Here is a 19,711-nt window from a genome sequence, read left to right as displayed (position 1 = left end):
GGCGCGGCCGCAGTCGGTCCTGATCTAACGCAGCACTCTGGGCAACAATGCCAGAGGTGGCACATAAGGTAGCTGGAACTGCGACCAATGCTGAACTAAGGCGTCTGCCGCCAGAGCTCGATGATTGTGAAACCGTGCTATGAAGCTGGCACATTGTTGTTGTGCCGTGACGCCATTAGATCGACGTCCGGCCTCTGTCAGCGGCGCCAGATCTCCTGAAACCCGTCCGGGTGAAGAGACCATACCCTTTCGGCCACACCCCGGCGACTTAGGAAGTCAGCTTCCTAGTTTTCCACGCCTGGGATGTGAACTGTGGATATGGTGGATGCCGTGTCTTCCACCCACATCAGAACCTGCCGGACTTCCTGGAAGGCTTGCCGGTTGCGCGTTCTTCCTTGGTGGTTGATGTATGCCACCGCTGTGGAGTTGTCCGACTGAAGTCGGATTTGCTTGCTTTCCAGCTGCTGTTGGAAGGTTTGTAGGGCAAGATACACTGCTCTGTGTTCAAGAACATTGATCTGAAGGGTGGACTCTTGCTGAGTCCACGTACCCTGAGCGCTGTGGTGGAGAAAAACTGCTCCCCACCCTGATAGACTCGCGTCTGTCGTAACTATCGCCCAGGATGGGGATAGGAAGGACCTTCTTTTTGACCATGAGGTGGGAAGAAGCCACCACCGTAGAGATTCCTTGGCCGCCTGAGAAAGAAAGACGACTCTGTTGAGGGAGGTCGACTCCCCGTCCCATTGGCGGAGAATGTCACATTGTAGTGGACGCAGATGAAACTGCGCGAAAAGAACTGCCTCCATTGCTACCATCTTACGTAGGAAGTGCATGAGGCGTCTTAATGTGTGCGACTGGTTCTTAAAGAAGAGATTGCAGCCCGTAGTGAATGCTGTTTGTCTAGCGGAAGCTTCACTATCGCTGAGAGAGTATGAAACTCCATGCCTAGATATGTTAGCGATAGGGTCGGGGTCGGATCTGACTTTAAAAAGTTGATGATCCACCCAAAACTCTAGAGAGTCTCCAGCGCAACGTTCGGGCAGTGTCGGCATGTTTCCTAAGAGAGTGCCTTGACAAGTCGATCGTCTAAATATGGGATCACAGAGTGACCCTGAGAGTGCAGGACTGTGACTACTGCTGCCCTGACCTTGGCGAAGACTAGTGGGACTGTCGCTAGCCGGAAGGTAGAGCTACGAACAGAAGGTGTTCGTCTCCTATAACGAAGCGTAGAAACGCTAGTGCTCTGGATCAATCGGCACGTGTGGATAAGCATCCTTGATGCCTAATGATGCTAGGAAATCTCCTTGGGACATTGAGGCGATGACATGGCGGAGGGATTCCATCCGGAACCGCCTGGTGTCCACGAGCTTGCTGAGCAGTTTTAGATCCAGAACGGGACGGAACGGCCCGTTCTTATAGGCACCGCAAATAATTTGGGGTAAAAACCGTGACCTTGTTCCTGAAGAGGAACGGGGGTCATCACTCTTTCTGCCTATAGAGTGCACCCTGTTTGCAGAAGAGCAGCGGCTCGGCCGGGAGGTGGAGAAGTTCTGAAGAATCGAGTTGGAGGACGAGAAGTGAGCTCTATCCTGTACCCGTGAGACAGAATGTCTCACACCCAACGGTCATTGACCTATGGCAGCTAAATATCGCCAAGGCGGGAGAGCCTGCTACCGACCGAGGATGCGGAGAGAGGAGGCCGCAAGTCATGAGGAAGCCGCCTTGGAAGCGGGTTTTCAGACTGTCTCTTTTTTGGGCGTGACTGAGCCCGCCAAGAATCTGAGCTCCTCTGATCCTTTTGAGTCCACATTGGACGAGGAAAAATGGGACCTGCCCGAGCCTCGAAAAGACCGAAACCCCGACTGCCTCCTGCTCTGTTGGGGTTTGTTGTGTCCGGGCTGAGGAAAGGATGAATCCTTACCCCTGGACTGTTTAATGGTTACATCCAAACGCTCACCAAACAGTCGGTCAGCAGAAAAAGGCAACTGGTTAAGCACCCTTTTTTGGAAGCAGAATCTGCCTTCCATTCACTTAACGAGCAGACCAGGCTCTGCTTAAAAACACGGAGTAGCGGAGGCTACTGCCGCACGGTTCGCAGAGTCTAGGGCAACCTGAATCGCGTAAGAAACAAATGCAGACATTTGAGAGGTTAAGGATGCCACCTGCGGCACAGATGTACGTGTAACCGTGTCAATCTGTGTAAGACAAGCTGAAATAGCTTGGAGTGCCCCAAGGGTGAGAATGCTGGAGCCAACGGTGCGCCGACAGCCTCATAGATGGATTTAGACCAGAGAACCATCTGTCTGTCAGTGGCATCTTTAAGTGCAGCTCCATCTCCCACTGCAACTATGGATCTAGCTACAAGCCTGGAGATTGGAGGATGCCGCTTGGGACACTGGGTCCAGTCCTTGACCACGTCAGGGGGCAGGGATAACGTGTATCCTAAGCCGTTTGGAGAAGCGCATATCTGGATAAGTGTGGTGTTCCTGGACTGCCTCTCTGAAGGCAGAGTGGTCCAGAAAAATACGTGAAGCTGACTCCTCCACTGGAGGAGCTGGGTGAGAAATAACCAACATTCTATTGATGGACGCTATAAGATTATTCACTATGGCGTCACCATTAGGTGTATCCAGATTGAGAGCGGTCTCAGGATCAGAATCCTGAGCCGCTACTTCCGCCTCATTACACAGAGAGTCCTTCTGCTAGGACCCTGATGAAACCGAGGGCCGCTCATAGTGAGCCCGCTTAGGCTGTCTGGGACTGACGTCTGTGCAGAGCCGTGACTCTGGGATGCGTGTGACATTCCCGGAGCTGTTAGTTGTTCACACTGAGGGGGGCCATGGATCAATGATTCAACAGTGCCCATGTTGTGAGAGACATGTCCGGACTGCTAGGCTTCTAGTATCATAGCCATAGTCTCAGAAAATCTGTCAGTAAATACTGCAGACACCGTCCTCATCCTCTGGCCATTAGCAGAGACTCCGGCTGAGTTGGATACAATGGGGGTCTATGTAACCTGCCGGCCGTATAGCCGTACATGCTGTACCGGCTGCATAGAAAAACATGTGGTTCTGCACCTTTGTTTTACACAGAGAATATGCTGATAACTCCTCCGCACAATCCAGGAGGGTATATACAACGTGCGACCAAACAGTGCAATGTATATAGTACAAGCATATCTATAAGTGCACTTCTGCACTAGTGGGGTTAGCACCACAGGTGCTGGTTAACGCCTGTTGCAGCGATTGTGTGACTATCAGAATGCCAGGGTCTTCCACACTTGTCTCTGTATCGTACAGAAACTGACACTAATGGCTGCCGGCGTCCTGTGTAGAGAAGGAAGCCGTGGGCGTGCCTGAGAAAGTGCGGGAATCCGGTTTCACAGTGCACACAGTGAGAGGGGTGGAGTATGCAAAACATACTCCAGCTCTCAGCGCTGCTGTGCTATGCAGCGTCACGCCCCTACCCTGACTGTCAGGCCTGTGGGCGGTAACGAAGGGAGACTAGGCCCAGAAGCCGGGGACTCGAGTTAATAAGCGCGGCCGGCATATCAGTGCTGGCCGGCGCGGAAGTCCCCGGCGCACCACAAATCCCAGCGGCGCCTGTAAAAACGGCAGCGGCGGTTAGCGCGGTAGTCACCCAATACACTAACACACCCAGCAACGCTGTGGTGTGCGATGGCACTAGTGCGGACAGCGCCGCTGTCCCTGGCGCACTAACACACCCAGCAGTGCTGCCGTGTGTCTGCGCGGTCCCCACAGGGACACAGAGTACCTCCATGTAGCAGGGCCATGTCCCTGAAGATACTCCGCTCCATGTCCAGCAGATACCAGGGGCTGTGGATGGAGCACGGCCTCAGTGCCTGGAGACCGATAGAATCCCACTTCACCCAGAGCCCTGTAAAAAGGGATGGGGAAGGAAGCAGCATGTGGGCTCCAGCCTCCGTACCCGCAATGGGTACCTCAACCTTAACAAACACCTCCGACATGAAGTGGGGTGAGAAGGGAGCATGCTGGGGGCCCTCGTATGGGCCCTCTTTTCTTCCATCCGACATAGTCAGCAGCTGCTGCTGACTAAACAGTGGAGCTATGCGTGGATGTGTTGCCTCCTTCGCACAAAGCACAAAACTGGTGAGCCAGTGATCCCACTGGGGGTGTATAGCCAGAAGGGGAGGGGCCTTACACTTTTAAGTGTAATACTTTGTGTGGCCTCCGGAGGCAATAGCTATACACCCAATTGTCTGGGTCTCCCAATTAGGAGCGAAAAAGAAGAAAGTTAATTTCAGTAATTCAATACAAAAAGGGAAAGATTATATAGAGTCATTACACACAGAGGGATCTATTCCAATATTATATAGTCATTACAACAATGCGGGTAAAAGGGAAATATGAGTTTAATGCTGCACTAGAAACCACAAAAATCCAAGGGTATAGAATGAATTCCTTTTTCTTTATTTCTACATGTCAACACATTTTAAAGACATATCCATCTTCTTCATCAGGACAAAATCAAAAGGAACAATATAGCCTTTAGAGTCATTACACACAGAGTGATCTTTTCAAGTGTTTATTTCTGTTAATATTGATGATTATGGCTTACAGCCAATGAAAACCCAAAAGTCATCTCAGAAAATTAAAACAATTACCACAAAACACCTGCAAAGGCTTCCTAAGTGTTTAACAAGGTCCCTTAGTCTAGTTCAGTAGGCTACACAATCATGGGGAAGACTGCTGACTTGACAGATGTCCAGAAGGCAGTCATTGACACACTCTACAAGGAGGGTAAGCCACAAAAGGTCATTGCTAAAGAAGCTGGCTGATCACAGTGTGCTGTATCCAAGCATATTAATGGAAAGTGAAAGGAAAAAGTGTGGTAGCAAAAGGTGCACAAGCAACCGGGATAACCGCAGCCTTGATAGGATTAAGAAAAGGCCATTCAAAAATGTGGGGGAGATTCACAAGGAGTGAATTGTGTGTGTTGGCTCTTGAAGCACTGACTCCAGCAGCAGACTGATCCAGGACATGGGCTATGGCAGATGGGGAAAGGGGATCATCAATGGGGATGCTCAATTCCCCCTTGATGAAATAGGGGATTATCACAGGATAGAAACTGTGTAAGCCAGGTGGCAAAGTGATCAAGGAACTGATTAAGGGTGGAGAGGGGGAGACCTGGAAGGCGATACACAACTGCCACTCACAAAGAGAAGGGCCTGTAAAGTCTGACAGTGTGGACCTCAAAAGAAGAGAAGATAAGTGAGGGGACAAGAGGGATAACCCAAAAAGCACAGTTTCTTGAAAACAGCAGATCAACACCTCCGCCTGGTCTATTCTCAGGTCTGGTAGTATGTGAAAAATGTAGGTCACCATACGAGAGCAGCAGCAGAAGCAATGGTGTCCGACTGCTGCATCCAGGTCTCAGTAAGAGCTAGGTTAAGGGAATTTGAAAGGAAATAAGTCGTGTGTAAGACTGTTACATGCAGACTGTGGGTTCCAGAGGGCACAGTTAATAGAGAAAGATTTCATGCAGTGTTTATTCATGAGATTCACAGGGTTTCAGAATGCAACATGGAAGGAGTTAAACTTACAATTAGAAACAGGGCCTGGGTTAAGGAAGATATCTCCTGCGACTAAGAATAGAGAGTGAGCAGATGGTTAAGTGATTTATGAAACGTTTCTTGTTGTGGTATAAGCATGTGAAAAGCACGACAGCCGTGCATAAGAGAGGGACTGATCTAGATGGAGTGCACAGTGTGTGAAAGGGGGCTAGATATAGGGAATTAAAGCAACTAGAACATATATGCATATTGTGGGAGATCAGCATCAGTTTTCCTCCATCTCCATTTTGCTTTAAATCCACCATCTAGCATCTTTACACTAAAACTCGCCAATACATTGCCCAATTGCTCCTAAATTCCTGAGGGATTGAGATATAGCCTAAACCCAAACACATCATCTCTGTGTAGTCGCAATCATTGAAAATATGTTGTCCAAGACTCTTGATTTTCCGAGCCGGTCTATCATATAATCTCCAATTTGGCCTTGCAAATAACTCTAGTAGGTCAGTTGTGCCCACAATATGGTGAAAACATTTTGCAGCACAACTGAACTAAGAACAAGTTTTTGTTATTGTCTTGCATTACTTACCTGTCTCCTGTCCTGTCTAACTGCCATGTCTAACTGCCATGTCTAACTGCCATGTTTAACTGCAGGGCACTTACACAAATCTGGCACCAGGTTGAACTATGTAAAAAGATAAGTGAGCAGTGTGAAGGGGCAATGTTCTGCTGAGAAACCTGGGCCCTAGTGTCATGTATGGGTGGCATGGTGACTCAGTGGTTAGCACTGCAGTCTTGCAGCGCTGGGGTCCTGGGTTCAAATCCCACCAAGGACATCTGCAAGGAGTTTATGTTCTCCCCGTGTTTGTGTGTGTATGTTTCCTCCGGGTTCTCCTATTTCCTCCAACACTCCAAAGACATACGGATTGTGAGCCCCAATGGGGACAGTGTTACTGATGTGTGTAAAGTGCTGTGGAATTAATGTCACTATATAAGTGAAGAAATATGTGGATGTGACATGTATTCCCTAATAGCAGTGCCCTCGTTAAGTATAGTGCCTGGGCATCCTGCAAAAATCGTTCCACAAAGGTTTGAGGAACATAAATAGATCCAAGAAATCCCAGCTCTCAATCTGATCGATCTTTAGAGGTCCAACATACATCAGAAAAGTTATCAGAAATTAACGTCTGGACTGTAAACCTCATGGTGCCAGATACTACAGGACACCCCCAGAGGTGTGATGGAGTCCATGCCTTCATGGGTCACAGCAGTTTTGGTGGAAAGTAGATTTAATGTGATGGCTCATAGGTGACAGTCTATACGGTGTAAGCTTTCTCCACCGGCCGATACAACTAGGACCCTAGGATGCAGTAGTGCGAGATATGTGCGGGCTCCTTTTTATTCTAGGCAGAGGAATTGGAGGTTAAATTGAAAAGAGTCCACTATTTCTTCCTGTTTTAATGCATAAATGCCTTAGTCCTGATTATGACGTGACCAACAACTTTGTCAGTCCGCTCGGTGGAAAGTGACTTGACTATCAGACATCCAGACTAATTTCTCACCTCGTCCATTAGGCAATAATCAGTGACTTATACGCTCACCACAGAAAACAAGTTATAAAGATTAAGGAGATCTTTTCATCGCGTCCATCCCTCCAGGATATCACAGGGCGACTCGCGTCCAAAGTATCTGTATTACAACCACCGACTACAATGTGGTTGAGCGGCCAGGTGCACGCTGGTCATGCAAGGTCTGCACAGTCCATGTGATTTATGTGCCAAAGTCAGAGTGACTATGGCGTCCGTCACTCATGAGAATGTTAGGGCATCTGTCCAGGCCAATACTAGGCCCTTGCTTACTGGAAGTGGCTTCATTTATGTGCAGTGGAGCCCAGAGTAGAAGTCACATCATCAGATTTTAATTTCCAATTTTTATTACAAATCTTTGAAAGGATTTGGAGGGGATATTGGGATATAACTCGTCTAGCACACGGTAGCAGCACGGTATTTCAGAATAGATTTTTGTCTTGCATCTCACATCTACACCCAAAATTAAAGGCAGGGTCTTGGCCATAGGCTGTGAATGGTACGGCAACTCAGCCAAAACCTGAAGAGTTCATGTTAAAGGGGTTTTCACAATTCAAGTTCACTTTTTTGGCAATTCCTCATGGCCATATTAAAAATAATATTCATAACTCAGCTTCCCGGCTCCAGCACGGTGTCAGCCGCTAATGCACAGGGCTGCAGTGGTTGCATCTAGTGTGGAGCGAGTAGTTGACTATTCGCACTCGCTGTGCTGTTCGCGAGTACTGTCCACTACTCGCATATTCGTTACGAGTAGCGGGCGCAATGTAAGTAAATGGGAAATAATCGCTAAGTAGCAAGTAACCCGAAAGCCATACTTTTCGTGTAAGTAGCGAATAGTATGGCTTTCGGATTACTCGCTACTTAGCGAGTATTTCCCATTTACTTACATTGCACCCACTACTTGTAACGAATATGTGAGTAGCGGACAGTACTTGATAACAACATAGCGAGTGCGAATAATGAACAACTCGCTCAACACTAGATCCATCACGTAGACATCGCTGCAGCCAATCACTGGGCTCTGAAGCTCATGATTTCTACACTATCACCAGATCGAGGTGAACAAGCTGGAGTCGGGGAATGCGAGTATTATGCTAGTTTCACACTTGCGTTGTGCGACGATGTAACGGATGAGCTGCATATAATGGCACAACTGATGCGACGGATTGTACAAAACAACGGAATCCATTGTAGCTTTTTTTTTCAACAATTACTCAACTGAGCATGCACAGTTGTGTAATAACGGAAGCGTCACTGGAATCAACTGACTGATTCCGACACCATAGGCTTCCATTATAAAAATGACGGACGCCGACGGAATCCAGCACACTGCGTTTTTTTTTGACGCTCAGGGAAGCGCAGAAAAATGCTACATACTGCGTTCTTTCTGCCCGGCGGATGCAACGCAGCGTCGGCCGGCGGATGCAGCGCAGGACCATCAGTCGCAATGCGTCGTCCATACAAGTCTATGGGAAGCAGCGGAATCAGTTAATGGATTCCGCTGTTTTCCAAAACGGTGGATTGCGACTGAAGGAAAAACGCAAGTGTGAAACTAGCCTAAATGATTATATTTTTTAAAAAAAAGCCACAACAAAATTTGTAAAATACAAAAATTAAAAAAAAAGGAAAAAACCTCCTTAAAGTGTTCTCTGATTTAAAGGGTTATACCAAACATTGCAAGGTATATATCGCCTATCCTTGGGAAAGGTAAAAACGTATAGTTTAGTGGGGGTCAAACAACAAATGGACCAATTATCCCCAAAACAGGGCTTTGAGATGTCCCAGAGGAGTAGAGTTCTGTCCTACTATGTGCCCCACTGCTCCATTCAAGGTCTATGGGACAGGCAGAAAAAGCAAAAGCACCTGCATTCACCTTAAGGCTATGAACCCACGGGAGAAAGTAAGTGCGGATTTATCTGCGGAAAAACTGCGGATTTTCTAGATAAATCTACGGGATTACGCAAGTACAGACACTCCCCATGTTACCCTATGGGATTTGGGGAGGGCAGTGTATGAATGCTGCGATATTTGCGGCTGAGGATTTCCCGCAGCCGCACGTAACTGCATGTCAATTATTTATACGGAATTATCGGCGGAATTCCTGCCATTCCACTATGGAGATACAGAGTAGGAAATCTGCAGGAATTCCACAGGTGTATAACAACAAGTCCGCAGATTCCGGGGAGTTGCTGTGTGAACCTGCAGAAATACCTGCAGAAAAGTCCGCAGGTGTTTTTCTCCCGTGGGCACATAGCCTTAGAACCATAGACAATGAACGGCGTGCTTGTTTGCATGCATGCTCATCACTACATTTCAGTTATTGGGATCAATAGGATAACAAAGAAGCACGTCAAAGATTTTATCCTCAATATTTTGTGGTCATCTATATAGCACTATGAATTTCCAGTTGCTCACTTTGCCTTTCTACAGTTAACGCTTCTGTTTTCCATTTGGTCTGACATTACGCGATTAAAAACAGACTAGCTGATTTCTTCTAATCTCAGTGTAGAAACAGGAAGTCTATTTTCCCTGCATGAACCATCATTAGAACTACAAAATGTTTTCAGTGACAGATTTGTAGTTCTAATGATGATTCATGCAGGGAATATGTTGCTACTAGCGATGGGCAAATAATTACTATTAGTGTTCGGATTACGCTTACCGAATACAGAGTACTATTCCAGTATTCGTCACGAAAAACAAAATGCTACGTTTGCCATTGACTTTCATTAGGCTCGTTATGCTACCGCAATAGAATTGATACGAATAATCCGAACACATAGTTACTATTCACCCATCACTAGTTACTACATAGAGCTTAGAAGGATTCAGAGAGTCAGTTTTTAATAATATCATAGACCTAATGGAAAAGAAGAATTAACTGGGTAGAAAGGCAAAATGAGCAATTATAAGAACACAGTGCTATTTAATGATGATGCAATATATTAAGAGGATAAAAACTTTGAAGGTAGAGCTAGTTTAAGTGTTTTTGCCTACTTTGCAAGTACAAAATGTGCACCAATGCCCTGATTTTCAAGTCCCCCCTCCATTGTTGTTCTAACGGAGAGCTTCGCCAGTTCTGTATCAACGACAAGCTGACTCGGCTAAGGAACGCAGCCAAAAGGTAATCCAGTTTTCAAAAATCTACTGGATAGGTAATAATTAGATTTGTTTGGCTCCCTGCTTAGACTCCTCCAATTTTCTCCTAATCAGGAGTTGAAGAACGGGTCGGTCACACATGCCCCTGCTGCTTTATTCACAGTGTGTGGCTATGATAGCCAGAGTTCAGCAATCTTCATCAGACATTGACAAAAGTGGCAAGGTGCATACATGTCCCACCGATGCTTCTATATCTTAAGCTACAGTCCAACAGAAATTGGTGGACTTAAAAGGAGCTGTCTCCCAAAAAGTATTCTCTGGCGACAAACCTGGGTGGCTGTAGGCTGTTATTTTTAGGCTAAGGGAGGCCCAATAAACATGGGTATCCCCAGCCTGAGAACACCAGCCCCAGCTGTTTAGCTTTATCTTGGTTGGGTATCAAAAATTGGGACGGGATCTCGCGCCATTTTTTTTTTTTTTACATAAAAAAAAAAATAAAACACTGCATGCGGTTTCTTTTGTTTTGATACACAACCAAGATAAGCGTACGGCTGGGGGCTGCAGACTGTAGCCGTATGCTTCACCTGTGCTGGTATACTATGTGAAGACCCTATACTATGTGAAGACCATCACTGTGCGCGCCGCTAGTCACGCAGGTCAGCTGACCGGCAGACAGGAGATTATCGCGATGAAGCACAGAAGTGGCCGGTGAGTGTATCGTACTTATTCACTGCCCCCCGCGCTGATGATGATGCGCGGGCGGCAGTGAATACAGCTGCAGGGAAGTGACCGGTGACTGCTCCACACAGATCAGCGGCCCTGCTGCCGCCACAGACAGGGGGAGGAGCGATGCTGCATGGAGCGAGGAAAGGTGAGTATAAACGTTTCTTGTTTGGTGTGATACAGGATACATGCCATATAGCAGGATGAGGGTATATAGCAGCATGGGGCCATATAGCAGGATGGCGGTATATAGCAGCATGGGGCCATATAGCAGAATGGCGGTATATAGCAGGATGGGGGTATATAGCAGGATGGGGGTATATTCCAGGATGGGGGTATATAGCAGGATGGGGGTATATACCAGGATGGGGTACCTTAGAGAATTTGGGGACATTACCCCCATAACAGTGTCATGACCACATTTTTTTGCTTAAAAATGTTCCTATTTTCCTCCTTTAAAACCAGGCTGCGTCTTCTAGTCCGAAAAATACGGTATGTAAAGCACTGTGGAATTAATAGCGCTATATAAATGAATAAAATTATTATTATTATTATAATGTTTCTATTTGTAGTAGTCCCGCTGGTATTTATCACCTACTCTCTTGCCTTTTAGGAATAACCCTGTCTTAGTAAGGATTTTTTTGTTCCCATTAATTTGATAACCATTTCAATATTCATATTTTGAAATTATTTTTCTAATAAAAAAAATATATAATTTTAACGTTTCATCATATGGTGTTTTGACTCTTATGGGCAAATTTATACCTACCATCTGTTCATGAGTTGTTTTTTTTTTTAGATTTTCATGTTGAAGCAGATCTTTTTCTCTCTCCCGTCTTCCATAAAAGCTTTACCAGTCTTGAAAATTAAAATCTACAAAAACACATCCACATATATAGTATGATTTTATTTTGCTCTTAAAATGTCAAAAAAAAAAAAATTACTGTCATGAGACAGGAATGCATGAGATAGAAATGGCTCAAACATCTTCACATGAAACACGCGGATTCAGATTTCATTCACAAATTTTTTGAACCTGAAAACATCTACAGTTACATAGTTTAAAACGCTTTCCATCCATAAATCACATATTTATTATTATTTTTTTTTTTATTAAACCGTAGTTGCCGTTCCATACCGGATGAGGCTTTTTGCATACTTGTAATTTTAGAAAGCCTCGGATTTAATTCCTCCTTTGTTACGGCTACTCTTCCTTCCTGAACAGCTGCGTATTTATCAACACATTTGAAAAAAAGAAAAAAAAAAAAATTTATTTTCTTTAAATCGTGGATTTTAAAGAAAAAAATAAAAAATGAGACGTTAGTATACGAAAAATATGCATCTTGTTCAGGATAGGATTTTTTACATTTTATTTTTTTAATTTTTTTATTTTTTAAATTTTTATTATTAGGACCACTGTAAACAAGAGAATACATCTGCGTAAATCTTTAGATAAATGTATGTGTATATACTCTCGTACGCACATACATATATGTAGATAGACAAATATAATCTATAGACACGTACATAAACATTTTTGCCATATAATTTTACTGTAGATATGTTATGTCTATGTGATGTCTTTTTTTTTGGGCTGCCCACCCCCCCTTGTTCTCTTCTAAATGACCCCCTTTATCTGTAGCAATTCTCCTGAGAAGATACTGGAAGGGAATGACACTTTGGATGCACTTTGGAATGGCGCAATGATGTAAACTCTTGCACACGTAAGACTTGTGCACTTAAGAAAAAAAAAAATAATCCAAAAGGAAAAACAAAAAAAAAAAAACAAAAAAGCTAAAGCAAAAAAAAAAAAAAATCAAAAACTAAAAAAGACTAACTAAAAAAGAACAAAAAAAACAAAATCAAAAAAGAAAAAACTAAAAAAAACCAGAAAATCAAAGAAAACACAAAAACAAAAATAAAAAAAATCAAAGTAAAAAAAAACAAACTAAAAAAACCCCAAAAAATAGTATCTAAAATATGAACAAAAAAAAGCTTTTTTTTGTTTTTTAAATATTCACAAAGAAAATGCATTTAAATTTTTTTTTTCTTCTTTTATATTTCCCGGAAAGGGATTTGGCTGTGTGAGAAATGCATTCATTTGTCGAAGTAAAGAAAAAAAAAATACTACAAAAACTAATCTAAACTTAATTTTCATTACAAATCTAATAAAAAAATTATTTCTAAATGCCAAGCACCATCATTAGTGACCGTGATATATATATTTTTTTTTTTTAAACTAGGTGATCAAATGATAAAATTTTATTGCAACCACAACTTTATTCCCTCCCCCTTTTTTCCAAAATGCAAATTGTATTATTTCACATTGGTGAATAGACATGCAAAATGTGAATTAGGATCACAATAAAAAAAGAAGAAAAAAAAAATAAAAATAAAAAAAAAAAATACTAAATTGCTTGGTCAGGATGAAGCAAGATCTTATTAAATATGCTGCTAAATATAAGTAGTAAAAACAGTCCTTAGAAAAAAAAAAATGTAGGTAGCAGCAGTTAGGGCAAACTTCGTATGGCAAACGTCATCTAAAACGGTATGAAAATTGCATAATATTCACCAAAGTCGCTCCGAAAAGTCGAGCGCGGGTCCGGAGATTTTACATTTTCACCTGAAAAAATAATCCAGAGCGGATCACCCTTTGGCATTTATGCACCTAGTGAATGTTATTTGTAAATCACCACGTTTGCTTTACCATTTAGACTTTATTGACCCAGTTTGACCCTAAAAGAAAAAAAAATTAAATTATGTACAACAAACCATCGTGACATCGGTTCTTAAGTCTATCATCTACATTGCTGTGTTTGATTGTTGTTTTCTCGTCCATCTTCCAGCTTTGGCTTTTTTGGAGCTCGTGCACAGTTTTCCCGGAGCCTACATCACACAAGTATGGAGTCATATTCCAGCCAAATATTTTCCCGCTAGTTAAACCCTTCTTTCCCATAACGAAAACACACACCAGGTACAAAAACAAAAAAGAACGTTAACTACGACGCTGTTAAGACACTGGTGAATCTTCTCCCTGGGTTTCGGCTAGGGTAGGAGAATCGGTCGACTCCTCGTTTGTTTCACTAGAGACTTCTTGCCCGTTTTCCTCCACGGGTCCTTGACTGCTTTCTTCACTTTGCACCTCGTTTTGATACTCTGTTTCTACCACGTTTTCTTCTCCGGCGTCTTCTATCGGGCTCTCAGGAGATTCTACTTCTTCTTTGACTTCCTTGTCGGCGGCTTTTAGCTCGGAGGTAGGGGGAATTTCCTGCACAGCCTTCTCGGTTACAGTCGGTGTGTTGGCAGCATTTATTTCGACTACGTTGTCATTTTGAGCGAGCGACACCTTTTCTATCAGTCTCCACTGAATGATGCTCATGTCCTTCCCTCCGGTTGAAATTAGGTGGCAGTCGCTGTGGGTAAAGCTTACATTGGTTACGTGGCTGCTGTGAGCACTGTACTTGTGACTTGGAGCCTGAAAAATAAAAAAAAAAAAAAAAAACAAATTTCGTGATTTTCTTTCAACATAAGCAGTTGCATCGCAAAATCTATTTTGGCCTCAGCCTGGGGCTGTACAGGGCAACATAGATTACTAATGATTAGTGATGAGCGATACTAAATATTGGGATTCTTCAAATCGAATACCTAGTACTGTTCCAGTATTAAGGAACCCAACGCAAGTCAAAAGGGGAACCCAAGCTTTTTTCTCGAAGATTTCCCACAAAAATGCTCTGGTTTACCATCGACTTAGGTTTATTATTCATGACAAATACCGGAATAGTACTAGGTATTCAGTACGAATAATCCGAACCCGAATATTTAGTATTCGCTCATCTCTACTAATGATCCAACGAGTGTACACATCCCGCTGCGACTGCCACAAATCTGACCCTTGAGGATTTTTGTTACAGGTGAATTACGACTCAGAAGTCTATAATGGGCACAAGTGTTTTTGGTTGGGTGAGCGGTCAGTCAATTGCCATCATGCAAACACACTCATGTAACCCACGCTTTGCAAAGTGTTTTCCATTTTGGGTCTCACCACATGTAGGAAAACGACAAATCCCATCAATTTTCCAACAGCTGGAAGGAGACCAGTGCGTTTCCGCAGTAGAGGTGTTGGGTACTGAAATCTGGTCCATATTCTCTTCATTTATAATGTTTATACTATAGCTACCATATTTTTTGGATTATAAGAGGTACTTTTCCTCCTGAAAATTTGGGAGGAAAATGAGTGGTGCATCTTATAACCCGAATGTAGCTTACCAGGAGGTGGTGGAGAGGAGTAGCAGGGGGCGAGGGCTTCTGGCACTGTGCTGGGGGGCTGCTACTGTGCTGGAGGGCCGCTGTGAGCGGTGAGGCAGGGGCCATCCTTAGGTCAGCGGTGCGGGCTTAAAATAATGACACCCGGAGCGTGAACTCTCGGCTCAAGATCTCATCTGAGCATGAGCCGCCGCCACCAGTCCAGCAGCGGACTTAAGAAAAAAGAAACCCGGAGCTGTCACGTGTCCAGATGAGATAGCAGATAGCTCAATCTGCGCAGGGGCCATTTTCTTTGAAGCCCGCACCACCGACCTAAGGATGGCCACTGCTTCAGCTCACCGCCCGCAGCCCACAGCAGTTTCTGGATCTTGCTTCCCTCATGCCACCGGCAGCGAGCATCTGGGACACCTGCTGCACCGCCCCTGCCTCCTGTGACCCCGCTCAACCACCGCTGCCGCCGCCTCCCCCTGCAGAAGGCCCCACCGGATTATAAAACGGACCCCACTTTTATTCCTCTAAATCTGGGGTGCGACTTATAACCTGGTGCGTATTATAAACCGAAAAATACGGTACTTTATAATGAAACTAAACGTCTACGTGGTCTGGATTCTCATTACCTTTGGTTTGGAGCAGGGATACTGAAATAGGTGGACTTTGCAGAAGTCGTCAGCCAGAGCAATAACTTTTCTGTTGCGAGATCGTACTAATGCGTTAATATCGGTGCCATCGGATCCTTCTGGCCACACGCCTAGAAGGAAATCAATATATATTATTTCTTTAAATGTCAGGAATTGCAAAAAACCTCACACTGAGGTATCGCCTTACAATTTACATGGAATTTCAGGAGCAATCCCACAATAAAAATAATACAGAAGAAAAAATAAAAAAAAAAAAAAAAGGTAAATGAGGGTCAGGTACATGGACTACGGTCTTTTATGTACCGTGTGAGAAGAAGGGAATTTTGTTTACTTACCGTAAATTCCTTTTCTTCTAGCTCCAATTGGGAGACCCAGACAATTGGGTGTATAGCTATTGCCTCTGGAGGCCACACAAAGTATTACACTTAAAAGTGTAAGGCCCCTCCCCTTCTGGCTATACACCCCCAGTGGGATCACTGGCTCACCAGTTTTAGTGCCAAAGCAAGAAGGAGGAAAGCCAATAACTGGTTTAAAGACCAATTCAATCCGAGGAAACATCGGAGAACTGAACCATACCACATGAACAACATGTGTACCCGAAAAAACAGAAAAACCCAGAGAAAACAGGGCGGGGTGCTGGGTCTCCCAATTGGAGCTAGAAGAAAAGGAATTTACGGTAAGTAAACAAAATTCCCTTCTTCTTTGTCGCTCCATTGGGAGACCCAGACAATTGGGATGTCCAAAAGCAATCCCTGGGTGGGTAAAAGAATACCTCATGATAGGGCCGTCAAACGGCCCTCTCCTACAGGTGGCCAACCGCCGCCTGAATGACTTATCTACCTAGGCTGGCGTCTGCCGAATCGTAGGTATGCATCTGATAATGCTTGGTAAAAGTAAGTAGACTCGACCAGGTGGGTGCCTGACACACCTGCTGAGCCGTAGCCTGGTGCCGTAATGCCCAGGATGCACCCACGGCTCTGGTAGAATGGGCCTTCGGCCTTGAGAGAACCAGAAGCCCAGTAGAACTGTAGGTTTCAAGAATTGGTTCCTCGATCCCCCGAGCAAGGGTGGATTTGGAAGCTTGCGACTGTTTACGCCGACCAGCGACAAGGACAAAGAGTGCATCCGGGTGGCGCAGGAGCGCCATGCGGGAAGTAGAACCTGAGTGCTCTCACCAGAACCAACAGATGCAAATCTTTCTGAAATTGATGGACTGGACGAGGACACAAAGAAGGTGAGGTGATATCCTGATTGATATGAAAATGGGATACCACCTTAGGGAGAAATTCCGGAACCGGACGCAGAACTACCCTGTCCTGGTGAAGGACCAGGAAGGGAGTTTGTATGAGAGCGTTGCTAGCTCGGAAACTCTCCTAAGAGACGAGACCGTTACTAGAAGGCCACTTCCCGTGAAAAACGGGAAGGGAGACATCCTTCAAAGGCTCGAAAGGCGGCATCTGGAGAGCAATTAGAACCTTGTTCAGATCTCAGGGCTCTAACGGCCGCTTGTACGGAGTGCTGAGAAGACAAACTCCCCGTAGGAACGTGCGTACCTGAGGAAGTCGTCGTTTCTGAAAAAATACAGATAGCGCTGAGACTTGTCCCTAAAGGGAACTGAGCGACAACCCATTTTCCTACCTAGATTGCAGGAAGGAAGGAAACATAGACGATGCAACCGGCCAGGGAGAAACACCCTGCGCCGAGCACCGAGATAAGAACATCTTCCACGTCCTGTGGTCAATCTTGGCGGACGTTGGTATGCTAGCCTGTCTCATGGTGGCAACCACGTCCTGAGGTAATCCTGACGACACTAGGTTCCAGGACTCAATGCCACACCATCCGGTTGAGGGCCGTAGAATTCAAATGGAAGAATGGCCCTTGAGACAGCCAGTCTGATTGGTCTGGTAGTGCCCCCGGTTAGCCTACCGTGAGGCACCACAGAACCGAGTACCACAACATCCTCGGCCAATTTGTAGCGACGAGGATGGCGCGGCCGCAGTCGGTCTTGATCTAGCGCAGTACTCTGGGCAACAATGCCAGAGGTGGCACCTAAGGTAGCTGGAACTGCGACCAATGCTGAACTAAGGCGTTTGCCGCCAGAGCTCGATGATTGTGAAACCGTGCCATGAAGCTGGCACATTGTTGTTGTGCCGTGACGCCATTAGATCGACGTCCGGCCTCTGTCAGCGGCGCCAGATCTCCTGAAACCCGTCCGGGTGAGGAGACCATACTCTTTCGGCCACACCTCAGCGACTTAGGAAGTCAGCTTCCTAGTTTCCACACTTGGGATGTGAATTGTGGATATGGTGGATGTCGTGTCTTCCACCCACATCAGAACCTGCCGGACTTCCTGGAAGGCTTGCCGGTTGCGCGTTCTTCCTTGGTGGTTGATGTATGCCACCGCTGTGGAGCTGTCCGACTGAAGTCGGATATGCTTGCTTTCCAGCCGCTGTTGGAAGGTTTGTAGGGCAAGATACACTGCTCTGTGTTCAAGAACATTGATCTGAAGGGTGGACTCTTGCTGAGTCCACGTACCCTGAGCGCTGTAGTGGAGAAAAACTGCTCCCCACCCTGATAGACTCGCGTCTGTCGTAACTATCGCCCAGGATGGGGATAGGAAGGACCTTCTTTTTGACCAAGAGGTGGGAGGAAGCCACCACCGTAGAGATTCCTTGGCCGCCTGAGAAAGAACGACGACTCTGTTGAGGGACGTCGACTCCTCGTCCCATTGGCGGAGAATGTCCCATTGTAGTGGACGCAGTAAAACTGCGCAAAAGGAACTGCCTCCATTGCTACCATCTTACGTAGGAAGTGCATGAGGCGTCTCAATGTGTGCGACTGGTTCTTAAAGGAGAGCTTGCAGCCCGTAGTGAATGCTGTTTGTCTAGCGGAAGCTTCACTATCGCTGAGAGAGTAAGAAACTCTATGCCTAGATATGTTATCGATAGGGTCGGGGTCAGATCTGACTTTAAAAAGTTGATGATCCACCCAAAACTCTAGAGAGTCTCCAGCGCAACGTTCGGGCAGTGTTGGCATGTTTCCTAAGAGAGTGCATTGACAAGTAGATCGTCTAAATACGGGACCACAGAGTGACCCTGAGAGTGCAGGACTGTGACTACTGCTGCCCTGACCTTGGCGAAGACCAGTTGGACTGTCGCTAGCCGGAAGGTAGAGCTACGAACAGAAGGTGTTCGTCTCCTATAACGAAGCGTAGAAACGCTAGTGCTCTGGATCAATCGGCACGTGTGGATAAGCATCCTTGATGCCTAATGATGCTAGGAAATATCCTTGGGACCTTGAGGCGATGACATGGCGGAGGGATTCCATCCGGAACCGCCTGGTGTCCCACGAGCTTGCTGAGCATTTTTAGATCCAGAACGGGACGGAACGGCCCGTTGTTATAGGTACCCGCAAAGAATTTGGGGTAAAATCCGTGACCTTGTTCCTGAAGAGGAACGGGGGTCATCACTCTTTCTGCCTATAGAGTGCACCCTGTTTGCAGAAGAGCAGCGGCCCGGCCGGGAGGTGGAGAAATTCTGAAGAATCGAGTTGGAGGACGAGAAGTGAGCTCTATCCTGTACCCCGTGAGACAGAATGTCTCACACTCAATGGTCATTGACCTATGGCAGCTAAATATCGCCAAGGCGGGAGAGCCTGCTACCGACCGAGGCCGCAAGTCATGAGGAAGCCGCCTTGGAAGCGGGTTTTCAGACTGTCGCTTTTTTGGGCGAGACTGAGCCCGCTAAGAATCTTAGCTCCTCTGATCCTTTTGAGTCCACATTGGACGAGGAAAAATGGGACCTGCCCGAGCCTCGAAAAGGCCGAAAACCCCGACTGCCTCTTGCTCT

General features: G+C 45.7%; 1 protein-coding gene across 1 annotated transcript in view; it reads right to left on the bottom strand.

Moving 5' to 3' along the window:
• Positions 1-11,867: 11,867 nt before the first annotated feature.
• EML4 (EMAP like 4) overlaps positions 11,868-19,711 on the bottom strand; it is a 214,613-nt gene continuing 206,769 nt past the window's right edge. The window contains 2 exon segments of the mRNA XM_075339185.1: positions 11,868-14,437; positions 15,843-15,973. Coding sequence (XP_075195300.1) covers positions 13,973-14,437; positions 15,843-15,973 — 596 coding nt within the window. The 3' untranslated portion in view covers positions 11,868-13,972.

Source organism: Anomaloglossus baeobatrachus, chromosome 3 (genome assembly GCF_048569485.1).
Source record: "Anomaloglossus baeobatrachus isolate aAnoBae1 chromosome 3, aAnoBae1.hap1, whole genome shotgun sequence".
In the NCBI taxonomy this organism is placed as follows: domain Eukaryota; kingdom Metazoa; phylum Chordata; class Amphibia; order Anura; family Aromobatidae; genus Anomaloglossus; species Anomaloglossus baeobatrachus.
Note: the sequence above shows the minus strand (reverse complement) of the source record. Positions and strands in the feature narration are given on the sequence as shown.